Source organism: Centruroides sculpturatus, unplaced genomic scaffold (assembly GCF_000671375.1).
Source record: "Centruroides sculpturatus isolate CEXI.00-Female unplaced genomic scaffold, Cexi_2.0 scaffold19, whole genome shotgun sequence".
NCBI classification, from domain to species: domain Eukaryota; kingdom Metazoa; phylum Arthropoda; class Arachnida; order Scorpiones; family Buthidae; genus Centruroides; species Centruroides sculpturatus.
Window position 1 is genome coordinate 1,136,204 of NW_019386694.1, and position 14,999 is coordinate 1,151,202.

At 31.8% G+C, this 14,999-nt stretch overlaps 2 protein-coding genes across 2 annotated transcripts; both read left to right on the top strand.

Moving 5' to 3' along the window:
* The first annotated feature begins 231 nt into the window (after positions 1–231).
* Positions 232–12,603, top strand: LOC111615620. The gene is made up of 7 exons (XM_023357033.1): positions 232–425; positions 517–589; positions 2,516–2,858; positions 3,264–3,421; positions 9,458–9,726; positions 10,122–10,230; positions 11,720–12,603. The coding sequence occupies exons 1-7, from the start codon at positions 360–362 to the stop codon at positions 12,022–12,024; spliced, it is 1,323 nt and encodes a 440-aa protein (XP_023212801.1). The 5' UTR covers positions 232–359; the 3' UTR covers positions 12,025–12,603.
* A 657-nt stretch (positions 12,604–13,260) lies between these two features.
* Positions 13,261–14,999, top strand: LOC111615609 (venom allergen 5-like). The gene is made up of 7 exons (XM_023357018.1): positions 13,261–13,489; positions 13,555–13,676; positions 13,747–13,828; positions 13,899–14,086; positions 14,168–14,268; positions 14,332–14,432; positions 14,734–14,999. The coding sequence occupies exons 1-7, from the start codon at positions 13,351–13,353 to the stop codon at positions 14,841–14,843; spliced, it is 843 nt and encodes a 280-aa protein (XP_023212786.1). The 5' UTR covers positions 13,261–13,350; the 3' UTR covers positions 14,844–14,999.

Genomic DNA, 14,999 nt, shown 5'->3' on the forward strand with positions numbered 1-14,999 from the left:
ACCAATTACAATGTAGAGAAGTGGAGCACATTACATTACGGGATTAGCAACTTTCCTTACTTACCCTTCCATTACAATCATGTGATATTTTCTTAACGTTTCCTATTGGTCGATTATCTAACTATATAAAGATAACGACCAATAGGGATGCTGGACGGTGACGAGAAGGCGTATACAGCGTAGTAACTTCCTAATCGTTCAAGTTGGATACATTTTCAACTACTATTCGCAACAGTTCGGTAAAATAAATGTTTCTTTACACTCGATTCATATGTACAAATTGGAATAACCCGTGAAATTTACGAATTCCTGTATAAAAAGTACAGAGAAAAAAATAAATAATAATTCAATAGGCACAAATGCCATGGGATGCTGGAAGTCACCAAACCGAGAATTCGAATGGGAATTGCATATTATCTTCTCAAGTAAGTAATTCTTGAATTTATTACTAAGCTAAAACTGTATGTTAACTACGCAATAAAATAGCCAAATATATTTTAATTAATATTTTTATAGCGCTTCAGACCTGAGGAAAGTTATCAGATGGCAAAACAGTCCATAGAGGTTGACGTCTATTGTCAAACTGACGGTAAGCAAATTAAAGAATTTAAACTTTTAAAACTAATTTAACAAGTTTGAAGTTTATATTTATGATATTTTATATTTTTACATATTAAAATTACAAAATTTCTCCACAAAATAGTTGAAAATTTACAAAAAAAAAGCGTTACTTTTAAGTAAATTTTAACCTATTCACTTACACGAAAGAGTAAAGTAAATGCTAATAAAATTATTCAATTTTTAAGCTAATTTTTTTATTATTTTAAAATACTTTTTATCTTTAAAAGTGTTATAAGATTAAACACTTAACAGATGTTTATAACTTAAACGAAACTGTTAACAGAGAGAAAATATATTCGAGGATATTCACCTGTTTGCTAATTAAACACGGAAAAACTGTATATTTAAACAGAAAGTGCGTAAACTGTTTAAAATATGTGCTCATTCTATTAGCTTTAACTAGAATGCAAAGTTAAATGTTATATAATGGCAATAATTTGCGAAGAAAAAGTAAAAATTTTATAAGTTAAATCAAGTTAAATGAGTTAAATTTTTGATTTTGACGTGTAAAAAGTAGAATTGAAAGGTTTTAAATTGTTAAAAATTGAATTTGAAAGGATAAAAAGTTGATAAAGTAAGTGTATGTGGCGTAGAAAGTAGGAAGAAGTGAAGAAATTAGTGGCTTATCATATATATAAAAACTTATTCGTTGCTTATTGTACAAAAAATATCACTCTTACTGAGTCAGCAGGTGTGAATAGCTATCAAGAAAAATCGCTTTAAAACATGCCAGACTATAGTAGAGAGAGAACGATATTCTTTCTAGCGAACAAAATGATTCTATGCAGTTTACACCTAATTCAATCCCAGAACACAAGTTCACCTTTTCTGTCAGTAACCTAATAACTCTGGACACAGCAGGATCGTAGATTTTGGGACAGTCGGATCACTTCGTGCAAATCCTTCTTTCCATTCAACAACAACAGAATCTGTTTAAGTTGCAAATGCCTATACGTGCAGCATGTCGAGATTTGTAGCAAGAACAGATCTACGGGGTTTTTTGGGAGAAAGGGAGGGAGAGATATCTCCTGGGGGACGTGTTACATGTCTGCATTTCCAACAACAAACCCAGTTCGTTTCATTAGATTCTCTGTGACAATAGCCAAGTGACGTAGTTTGTCTGGTCTTCACTGTACGACCCCGCGAGGTGTAAGTGATAGCGTGGTGCATTCTAATGTGCTCACTCCTAAATCACAGTCACGAGAAAACGAAATGAAAAGTGAATTTTCAGAAATTTGCTCTATTGCGGATGGAAACTTGTAACAACCCTCGGGCCTCTACTACTCTCTCTCTCTCTATTGGGAATTGCTAAACTTGTTTGCTGTTTCTTGTCTTGTATATAAGGTCATTCTGGCTGCCTCTTTCTTTGGATATATTTTTAATTTTCTTTACTCGATATTATGATTCATGAATTTTATACTGAATATTTAGCTGCTTCCGCATGCCCGAAGTTAGACTATGTTCAGATTTTTCCTCTTTCCAGAATTTGTCATGGATTTTTTATTCCGTTCGACACAATAGAAAAATTTTATTAATCAGAACCACGTCATATTCTTGAACGTCTCTCCTTCCCCCTATTGTAAGCGGGTTAAGTTAGATGTATAAATCCGCGAAAACAACGAATATTTTATACAAAAACGCTGCATTTATCTCTAGAAAATCTAAGTGTATAATATAGAAATGGAGGATTTAATGCGTTTCCAAGCCTTTTATATGGCGAAACGTCGGTTACGTCCCTAGAGTATCATCCGTCATCTCATAATACATTTTTCTGCAGAATGACTCAACGAGAAACACGCCTATCTGGTCCGTAATTGAATTAAGATGTTAAAAATGTGGGATAAATGCGTAATTTACGAACAGAAGAATATTTAATTTTGCCTTTATTTAACAGGAATAACCTTTCATTCACCCATGAAGAGCGAAAGGAAGTTGGAGTGGCCTAGCTGCTGTTTATTCTGCACTAACAACACTCAATCGAGCAAGGTTTATCTTCAGGATCAATCAAGCGATGCCTCGTGTTACAGAGACGGTCAGGTGTTTAGAAGAAGGCATTCTAAATCTGTAAACGGGGATTACGTCAACGAATATAGACGTCAATCTCAAGTTTATGGCTTCGCATCCCATTTAGGAAGACGATCTGACGAATCTAGACAATACTTCACCGAGTGGACATCATACAACAGCGATTGGGAAGAAATCGCTGATTCTGACGTGCAAACAGAATCTAGGAATTGGTAAGAGATCTTTTTGCTTCGGTATTTGCGTAGGGGTTAAAAAGTTGTAGTCATAAAACAGACAGGGGTGACGAGTTTATTACTGTAAACACTTTTTTCCTCGTTTGTCAATCCAATTACGTTGATTTACCGTTGTATTAACTAAGGCACTTTCGTACTACAAGAGGGAAGACATTGAAGATGAAGTTACTGGATATAACATGAAATTCTAACCTGTGATTTGTGGGAAAATTTTCCTCTTTCTAACGACTTGTTGAGTCATGCTAGAGGAATAAGTGATCGTGTTACCGAGATCGGAACTAGCTTTAATTTTCTATTGGGTTTTTTTATTTCACTTTCTTTCTTATAAATTTAAGTTAAAATGGCAAATAGGGTTAATTTATAATCTTATATTTTCTGTAACAGGACTTGGACGCAGAGCAACAACTGTTTATCATCCTGTCACGGTACAGCTTATATGACACCCTTAGCTACACCCAGCCCTTCAGAAAGTGGACGAACAACGCTAATCACTTCTCAATTTATTGTAAAACAAGAGAATTTCACTCAAAAAATGAATGAAGGTAAGTTCGTTTCTTATAATTAAAGAGTCGAACGAACGAGTCTACATTAGTTAAACGTTATAACCTGAATATCATACTTCACTGCAGAGCTCGTAAGCGTAACAGAGAAGCTCCAAGAAGTACGGGGCAAATTTTTCTCGTATTTATACATTCACACACCTTTAAAATATATATATGAAAATGATTCCCATTGAACGTTCGTATTTATATATGTGGTAAAGTCGCGAGTAGAGCGTGATAAAGAAGTTCTGTTATCGACAGTATGTGTCACAACTTGGATCTAGCTGCAATAACGAACAGCATAAAGTGAAAGTCATTAACAGAGGGAATCTTCAACAAGGGAACTATTGTAGTAACACCTCTCTTTGTATTTTCTCAACGTTTCTCCACAACAGACGGGCGATAGATGAGGACCACCTGATGAGTTACATCCAGAGCTGCAACTGTCACTTGTCACCAGCATATGACACTTCCAGATAAGAAATACTCATGCGTGATATATCCATACTTTAATATCCAAATCATCACCTGCTAATTAATCCTTCTTCATTAGTAAAATTTTGTTTTAATCTATAAATTTGTTTTCAAAATTTCTAACTGAATCTTATAAAACGACGATCCTGTACGTATCCTCGATAGTATTTTTCTTTCTTTTTAAATTAATAAAATAAGTTACATTTTCAGAATGGCTGTAAGAAAACGTTTAAGGTTTAAGTCGATAATATAAAATAAATTTTCGACGATTCTCACGTCTCTCCATCATCTGTAACTCAGTGATTTTTTACTTCTTCCGCTCGAGTTATTACTCTAGAGGTGTGTAGTAAAAGAAAATAAACGTGTAGGCCTTCTATCCTACTAAAAGTTGGGGCATTTGAAGCTTTATTTGTTCTTGTAAAAATGTATTTAATCCTTATCGGTTACTTTAGACAAAAAGAGGCAGAGTCCATAAAAATTGTCGACTATATAAAGTGGTATCTAAACCAATCACAACTCTTGTCTGACAGTAGAAGACATAATTTAGTTTTAAAATAGAACAGTTAATGTAAATTTGCGGATTATCGAATGATGCGGCGAGAGAGACAGTCGGTGACCCTGTGCAAACAGTGATAAGGTGTTGGCGAAAAGGATTGTTGTCCGACCTGTCAACCTTCCTACCTCACCTATTCTCCTTTTTTCGTCTTTGTTACTTCGTTATTTATTGAGATTGTCGTCATCAAACTCTTCAAGCCAACTTCCACCGCGCTATTTTTCAATTTAGAACCGTCCCAAGATAAATTAGTGTCCTTAAATGATTATAAGGCTTAGATGGCCATAGCTATAAAAGTTTAAACCGAGCATTTCTCTCTCTCTTTTTCCCCCTAACGTATAAATATATATTTATATATCTACAGAAGACAATCAGTAAATCCTTCTGAGATTACATTTCTACTAAGTATATTTTATAGTGACAAGATTTTGAAATATTTATTCATTTTGTGTTTGAATAGATTACGAATCTCCAGTTTTGTGTGTGTTGAGTGACGTTAGCCTGAGTTTGTCGAGGCAATAATTCATCTAAAAATTTATAAATGCGTAAAATACGACTCGTTAGTATAGATTGATATTGTATATTTAATTTCATTTAATTTCAAACAGTTTTTATACGTTATAAAAGTCAAAATTGTAGAGAATACAAGAACTATAAAAGCTGGTAAATGTGATTTAGCCGATGTATAAACGATGCTTTACAGTTTTAAAACTGTTTAAATTGTTAGAAACGAAACATAAAACCGCAACAGTCGTAAAAGCAGATATATTATAAACACTTTCTTTTGTATATAATTCAAATTTGGGATGAAAGTAAGTTCTCTTGACAACAGTAGTAGATACTCTCTTATACGAAACGTAATTCACGTCTTTTGCGAGAATGCCTGCAATATTTTATCTCGATACCTGTGTTGTTTTGATGGAATCGGATGATGGTAAGAAAATAAATTAAAATGTCTCCATATTTTTCGAAAATCCACGCTGTAAATGATGATGTAAGAGTGTGCTGGATGTCACACTAATTGCATCCCTTGGGAAAATATCCTAACAAGAACTTAGCACCGTTTGGCTGACACATAAATTTCGTGTGGCCGATTGAACGTCGTGATTTTTAGTCTACTGTTTCAAAATGACTTGTTGACGCCTCGAAAAGGCGAAGACAATTTCACCAAAGAGGAGCGAAGTCCCCCGAAATATTCGCCCAACCGACTTTATAATCTATAAAATCTACAATAATTGCTTGGTCGAGACATTCGAGCTTTTAAATAAATGGACAAAGATTTGTTTTACGTGTTTTTGAATTATGATTTTTTTTTCTGTCGGAGAGATTCCTTCAATTTTTATAGAATTGACTAAAAGAGAGTTGCATCTTCACTCGATCCACTCGAATTACTTTCTTAAATAAGTAAAATAGATCCTTTCCAGTAAGCTCTTTCTATTTTCTTCAAAGTTCTTTGTTGTTTACAGAATTTGTTGAAGATTAACTGCCTACCAGACTTAACCCAAATGTCCAAGGAGTTTTCTAAGACATGGATATTTTCTCTTGAATTTTCTCAAATAAATTCGTTTAGAATGTCCTCTCTTTATCTACAAAATTCTCTACACGTATATACAATTCATATTTAAATTAAAGTCAATAAAATTATTTAATATTTTATATATAAATCTAGTTTCGATTCCGTTATTTATTATTTATAATTCATATATTTTTAGTAGAAATCTCTTTCATTTAATTCAAATTTGATTAAATATATTTTATCAATGAAAGAAAATCACTTTCACTTAAAAGTGAGCGTAAATGAAAGCGATCACTTTCACTTCTAAACTAATGAATGAAGCATTTTATTTATATTAAAAAATAAATTTTTAAATACTTTTTATATAAAAATTATAAACGTTAATTATAATTACGATTTAACTGTTTTTTCTAATGTAAAATTGTTTATTTTCGTACAGAACTAAGTCTGTCTTAACTAAAAAATAATTCTTTTCTGTTTATTATTTATAAATAAATCAGTTTTTATACATCATACATGTAATTTTTTTGTTAATAATTTAATTAAATCATTCATTATTTGCATAAAAAGCAGCAAAAATTGAAACTAATCATTCAAACGTTCTCTGACATTTTCTAAAGTTTAATTTTTGGCATTTAAACTTTTAATTTAATCCAAAAAAACACACGAAACGAGTAAAGACACATTAAATAAGTGATTAGAAACGTGTTTATTTTTAATTAACGTAATTAAACTACTTAAACATCATTTATTTAATAAAACTCTTTAGATACTCAGATTGGAAATTTTCAGATATATTCGCTCTTTATTCTATTTGTTTCCATTGAGATGGAAAAAAAATAACCAAATCCTCACATCCCTCTCGTGTTCCTCAATGTCTTAGGATTTAGTCCCCCAAAGAGCAAGAGTAAGCCGATTATAAGGACATGAGGTGACTTATAAATATTTTACCAATACTTCCATTGCTTATATCTGGATAGACTTAAACGAATAGGGCATATGTACTATTTATTCGACCTGTCACCTAAATAGATCTTGACGGACAACACAATTTTCCTTGTTGATACTACTATACAGGTGTGCTCTTGATCTATGTGCAGCTTATACGCTACCAATACCTTATGTATATATATTCTAAGAGAATTTTCAATAAAATTTCACTATCGACACGCCATATTTACGCTATAAATACACAGGTTAGTGCTAAAATTTCTCTGTGCATGAAATATTGTTTACTGATTTATGATTTTTCTATAAAGTTATATATATATATATATATTTTTNTAATGTTTAGTATATTTTTTCTCTTTAAAATTGTTTTTAAACCTTTAAGATGTTATGGGCTTTATAGTTTTTGAGTTATTTTAATGTTTAGTATATTTTTTCTCTTTAAAATTGTTTTTAAACCTTTAAGATGTTATGGGCTTTATAGTTTTTGAGTTATTTTAATGTTTAGTATATTTTTTCTCTTTAAAATTGTTGAAATTCTGTCCGGGTTTGAGCTCTTGGGAATAATTTCTAGCGAGTTTTTACGAGTTTTTATAATTCTTACAAGCAAAAATTAACAGATATGTGAGTTTATAATCAAATTTACTTCCATTAAATGCGTTTAAGTACATATTTTTAAGATTATTTCGAATGAAACTTAATCCAGACGTATTACATTTCTCATTTGTAGCATAAAAATGGGGCCTTATAAAGGAAAAATTGTGTTTTATATGTAAAATTTGTGAATAAATTATTATATTTTTGTGGGTTTTCGTCAAACTTGTTAAGGGGATTCAATAGTTCGGCGTTTTTTCATCCGTGAAAAATTTGAAGCTCGACTTCTCGGATCAGATTTTGGGGTTAATTTAATGCTGCGGTAGCAATCGGAATGACCGATACATTAACATAAAATGCAGTGGAGAGTTTACTTTAACAATCCCTAAGTGTGGGAAACTCGACATCGGGGTTAGTTTGCCGCACGTGGTTAACGTGTTTACAATCTATTGTTCTACAAGGACGAATGACGGTAACCGCAGTCGATCTGCCCTTCTATTATATAGAGACAGAAAAGAGCACGTTACCAAGGCAACCAGAGACACGTGTACGGTCATGTGACGGGAGAAAGCGCGGGAACCAACAGAGAGTCAACAAAGAGTGGGTTTAATAAGGCAGAAAATAATGCTCTTGATACCGTCAAGATGATAAAAACCTATTTGGAACCGATGAAGCGTTGTCGGCGTTCCGACTAATTTGGACATTTGGCGACAACGGGGCTGCTGATCCATGCACCATTTGTAAGTCAAATAAGGTAAAGCTTTCTTCTTTACATGCTGGAGTGTAGGGTGACAAAGTGACGTCGGTTGTTCACTTCAACTGACATCTTGTTCTCTCTCTTCCCCAACATATTCTCTCTTTCTCTCTGTTTGTTTAAATCCGATCTCTGCGTCATCAATAGCGATAAATGGCGGCTGAATCATTTTCCTATAAAGTCTGGCCACTTAATGGTTTCTGTTTACCAAACCACACATCCTCTGACCTTTCCTTTAATGGATAGTGGCCATTTGTTTTATTGTTACATCCTTCGTTTTTCTTTCCGTTTAAGTCGAAATTAATCGAAAATTTGAATAAAATAAGTCACAAGTTACAAGAAATAAACAATTTGTAGGCCTATTTACAGAAACTAACTAGTTTAACAATAATTTCAATCTTTACGCTTAAAAATTCGGCTTCAAAACATATAATTTATTTAATTAAAGGCTAAATTGCTGTAAATATAAATCTTTTGACGTATTTATATGCATTGTTTCCTAAATTATTAGCCTATAAGATACGTAACATCTAACTTACATTGGCTACACCAAGATTAAAAAAATCTGATTTAAAGTTGTAAAATTGGTAAAATTATAAGTGATTTATTAACAAACAGACCTACCTATTTATTAGTTTATTTTAATGTTATAAACAATAACACATTTCATTTTTCTCCCTTATTCTATTGCATAAACATCGTGTAATTGTCGGTTCGAATCATTAGAAACGAGCGAGCTTATTAGCAGTTATAAAATAATCTACATCAGTTGACATCCTTCATAACATCTCTATAATAATCTTAGAGTATGTTTGATAACATTATTCAAATTATTGAGATTAATATATACGAATTTATGGCATACAAGCGAAGAGAAGGGGAAGATCATGTTTCGAACTTCAGTTCGAATTGCAGTTTATTGTTAAGTAAAATATTCTTCATACAAATTTATAAGCTAAAAACGGCTAAAATGATATTGCTAAGTTACGTTATCTACCTTCAAGCAAGCGATACTCCGTATCAAAATTTACAATTCGCATTATAATTTATATTTCTTTCATCAGTTACCAACAATTATAATTCTTCTATCATTATATACATTCTACCCGCAAATAATCGCTTAAATCTCTACTTAAAATACGTATAAATATTAAAATATATCATCACTTATGCCCGATTCTGAATGATTACTTTCAGGTTTGAGCCCGTGTAACACAAGAGATCCATCGAACCGTCGATTCTGTGCGGTTAAATGCGAGCCACCACCTTCACCTTTGACCCCTTCTCCGAGTCCCGCTCACACATGGGACACAAGTGGAAGTCCGACAGGTCCCGGACCGGGTCAAAGACGAGGAAATTTACAACTGTGGCAATTTTTGGTGGCTCTGCTAGACGATCCAGCAAATTCCAATTTCATAGCATGGACAGGTCGAGGGATGGAGTTTAAGCTCATTGAACCAGAAGAGGTAAGACGATAGTACATTTACTTATATAATTTTAATAAACAGTTGGTCGAAAGGGTAACAAGAAAAGAAACAAATTAATTATCGTTCGTTTTATTATTATTATTTTTTTCCTCCTTATCCGGGATGTTGCACATTTTGGATAACTCGGTAATTCGATAGGAGCAGTGAATAAAAGATATTACATTTCTATCGGGGAAAATTATCTTGATCTACAGCCCGGTAGATCGCTTACAGATTATAATTACTTGCTTAATATAATCTAAAATCACTTGTTTTTCTACATCACGTATACTTACATAAGTACTGTACCGTACACATAGCGCTTATATTTAATAACTCGTTTAATTTTCTGCTAATTATAATTATAAAATTATCTTCTTTTTTTAAAATTTCAGGTGGCTCGACGATGGGGTTTGCAAAAAAATCGTCCCGCTATGAATTATGATAAGTTGAGTCGCTCGCTTAGGTATTACTATGAAAAAGGTATTATGCAAAAGGTTGCAGGTAAGTTTGATCGAGATTTACGTTGAAATTCTTTAGTTTCGTGTTAATTTTATTGGTCTAATATAATCACAATTAGTTACGATTTGGAGAAGTTATAATAAAATGCTGTTACGTTCCATTTAAAAATACGCAAGGAGGCCTAAAAGTCAGTTAACCGTGTTTTATTTGCGTGTATATTTGCGAATGTAAATCGTAAACTGAAAATAACTTTCTTCTTTCACAAAATTGGCGGAAACGCAATTTAAAAAACGCGACTAATTTAGTCTTTACAGCAGTTAACCGATTTATGGACCGCCCTATGACAAAACCTGTTCCGTTAACCATCTGTAATACGGTATATGAATTCGAATCTTAAAGATAAGAACTGCTTAAAATTCCTAAAGTATGCCTATTATATAGGAAAATGGTATCATTAATTGGTTTAAATAAAAAAAAAAAGTTCCAAAACCTCGTGAATTATAGTTTGTAACACTGTTCGCACACAAGTATTGACGTGATCATGATCGTAATTCCTATATTAAATGAATGCGATTAGATCTATTTAAAAAAGAATCGATATTCTATAATTTTAATTTCTATTAAATTTTCTATAAAATTGTTCGGAGAGAAATAAACTGTAGCTAGAGAAGCGTGGAGTAATATTGCGTGAAACGTTTCAATTTGTTTCAAACACGTTTCAAACACAAATTCAATTTGTGTTTGGCTTAAACAAGGAAAGTTTAAAATGTTAAGAATATTTAACAGAATTCTTTACATTGTATTCTCGAGAATAGTCTTTATACATCATTAAATAGCTTCGATCCTTATAACGTTTTCATCTCCTTTGCTGGATTTTAATGATATTAATATAACCTATAATGCTTCCAACTAATTATAATTAACTGGAAATATTTTATAATAATTTTTATTATAATTAAAATATTCGGTTTACTCCACTCTCGTTTAGATAAAATATATAAAAATTTATTCTTGTATCGCATATTGTAGTAGTTAGGACCGTCGACGTATGAAAATGTAAAGTTGTAAAGTTGGTGCTTAATGTTATTTATCCATTTTATTTAGGCAAAAAGTTTTAAGTGTGACCTATGACCTGACCTGAGCAGTATTAGCATTGTTATACCGATATAATCTCTTTTACACCGGTATAATCATTATAATCATCGATAAATGGCTTCAATCTATCAACTTTATCGGTCAATCTCGCAACTTTAACAAAGCTATACGTATTCATAGTGATGTACAGTACATCATTATAATGAATGTATAGTACATAATTCTTCGTTTAAAAATAAATTTTTAACAAGTTAAGTACGATAAAATCGAAGTGAAACATGCTTACTTATATTAATTTTCGCACTAAAAACATATAATTTATTGATTTAACTAGCAAAATTTTATAGGTGTTTTAAGAAAGATAAACTTTAATTAATTTCTATACATTTTAATTAATAAACGTGCATTAATTCACGTGTAAATGTTTACATCGTAGGTGAACGGTACGTCTACAAATTCGTTTCCGATCCAGATTTACTATTCACTCTAGCATTCAAAGAAAGCCCTAAACAAAACTTGGACATTTATCAAGGAAGTTACACGCAACACCAATTGACTGATCCGACAGTGTATCAACAGCGATCCAACGAGCAAGCAATGACTAACTGTCAGCCAGTGTCATCTAGTAGTGGAGAAGCAGAGTACCAACCGTTGACGTGTCTACAGGACTTGACAAGTCGATCGCATTCTAGCATGAGCGAAGTCACCAACAGACTGTCGATAGAGGGATGTGTCTTTTGAAGGCAACAGAATAGCTAACGTACCTCTTTTCACCTCTGGGAAACATGTACAGGAAGTATAAGCTATTGGTCCAATGGTTTTTTCCCCCCTCTAACCGAAAAAAACCGATCACTTCCTGCTTAGAGATGGCTTGAAGTATCTTCTCTTCTATTCTTTCTTAAGTTTGTCACTTCTGTAAATAGTGAAATTTATGTATTCTCTTCAATGGAGTGAATTGCTTCACCATATCTGTACATCTAGAGATAAAAAGTATTGTATAATTCTATAGCTTGTAGTTTAGTTTTCATTTAAGATACCTCCACTTATGTTGGATACGTCTTTCTTTTGTAATTTATTATTATTATAATTATTATTATTCTCAAAGAATATATACCAAATGCTCAAGAAATTAATAATAAAAATCTTCATTTCGTTTAAGAATTTTTATATTTTATTATCCTGTCGACGAGTAGTCTGGTTTATATCAGGAAAATGATGTTGCCCTCGAGAGATTCATATATTACCAATGGCATCCGGATTTTCGAATTTCGACCTTCGTCGACGTCACACTACTCTGACCTTAAACTTGACTTATAGACCTATTTCTTCTTCGGTACAACAGCTTCTGATATTCGAGACTTAATTATTAAATATATATATATTTTAAATATTAGTACATAAATTATCCATAGTTAAAAAATTCGGTGTGGCGACATCTGTCGGTATTTTAAGAAATTATTAATATAAAAAAATGCTTTAATTTATAAAAAAAAATAAAATTATTTATAAATTTTTATTTAATTACGCGATTTTTAAATAATAATAATAATAATTTAATAAAAAAAACTTCTCTAATTACGAGGTTATTTAATTTAAAAAGTTAGTATTCGGGCGCCTTAATTTGATGAATAATTACTACACTGGAGGATTGAGGTAACGCGAACTACGGTTTGAAGAACCGCCTGTTGTTATTGTTTTGCCGGATTGCTTACAATCTCCGTCATTGAACAATCAAGGACATATTCATCAAGGTCTGTTTCCAGATGCCCTTTTAAAATCCGCACCAAAAACAACTCGGAATATAAACAATTTAAACGGCGACCTAAAAAAATACTTTGCATTCAAACATTGAAAATTTCCAGGTAAGGCTATTTTTGTTGATCTTTTTCTTCTTCTTCCCAACCTCAAAACAATGTCTTTGAAGTAAAAATAATGTTTTTGAGAAATATCCTTGAACTTGTATGTAGTTAAATGACGTCAACCACCTACATCATGTTTTTTGTACCAATGGAAAATGTAAAAGTGAAGTGAAGTGTTCTAAGTCTTCCTTTCTGGTCGATACTCGCCATGGCTAAGGTACAATTACTATTGCTGGCTCTCTTCTTTCAACCTTTCAGCAGCTTTGCCTGTCACTATAGTAAACTGAGTTACAGGCACACCATGTGCATTTACAATCCGCATGCTTGTCCAAATAGTCAATTGTTGAGTAAGTATATTTAAATTTATAAATTTTAATTTAAAGCAATTATTTTAAGAGCAATTTGTTCTTAGAAAGTGGTGGCCTCACGCATAAGGATAAAGCTCTCATCGTGAGGATTCACAACCGGATTCGCTCTTCGGTGGCCAGCGGATGGGTTTCGGGCCTTCCTCCTGCATCGAATATGAGAGTGATGGTGAGTCGATGGTATTTTTTCTTATAATTTGTATTTTTGTTTGTAGAAACAATATTTTATATCTTTCTAGATGTGGGATAATGAACTGGCACAGATAGCTCAGAGATGGGCAGATCAATGCACTGAAGGACATGATCAATATAGAAATACAAGTTTGTCATATTTATATATTCTTTTATGTGATAATTTTTAAAAATTTTAATTCATTATATTTTAATTAAGGAAGGTTTTCGGTGGGTCAGAATGTGGCTCTACAATGGACATACAGTCATAGAGATCTGAAATGGAAAAACAGACCTGACTGGAATTCTAGCATAAACTTATGGGCAAAAGAACTAGCTCAATTTGGATTTCCTAGAAGCTACATAAATCCATTTCATTTTGATGGTAATGTTGGCCATTACACTCAAGTAAGTGCTTTTTTTTTCATTATTATTAAAAATATATTAAGTTTTGATAGAAAATATAGGGATTCCTATCTTTCTTAATAGATGATATGGGGAAGTACATACACAATTGGTTGTGGTTATGCATATTATAAACATCCATATAAAGGTTATACTAAAATATATGTTTGTAACTATGGCCCTGGGTGAGTAATATTCATTTTAAGTTTCTTTTAGTTCAATAATCTTAATAATAATAAAACTTTCAGAGGAAATATTATTGGAGGAAAGATGTATGAAGAATCAAGAGGAGGAAAAAAGTGCACAAATCCTAAGTTGATACTTTCTAAACAATATAGTGGGCTTTGCGGTAGGTTAAAATGTGTTAATAAAAATAAACTTTAGATAGAATTCTAAGAAATTAACTTTCAAAAACAAATATTACTGAAAACTTTTGTTGTTGTAATTTAAAAGCTGTGTAAACAATTTTGCAGATGTTCAAATATTTGCATAAAACTAGAATATTTTTACTTTAGATGATATAGTAAATTTTTTTAATTTAAAAACATTTTTTGAGAAATGAAACTAATACTATTATTAATATAGTATTTTACATTTAATTTTATAAACTTTATATTACTTTTATTCATTCAAATATTTTTCTACCACAGAAAAACGTTCTTTATATAAGAGAATGAGAATCCATCATAAGAGTTCTAAATCAACAGCAGGACGAAGGAAGCAGAGAAAAACCAGAGTAAGAACAAAGCAACTACTTTGAATCAAAAATGAATCTTTAAATTATTTGTACCTAGCCATGAAAAGTTAGAGAAGAATTTGTAATTTTGCATGTTTTAATTGCAAAAAAATATTAAATAATCTAATATAAACATCTGTTTAAGTAATTTTAGAATTCTAAATGTATTAAAATGTAAAT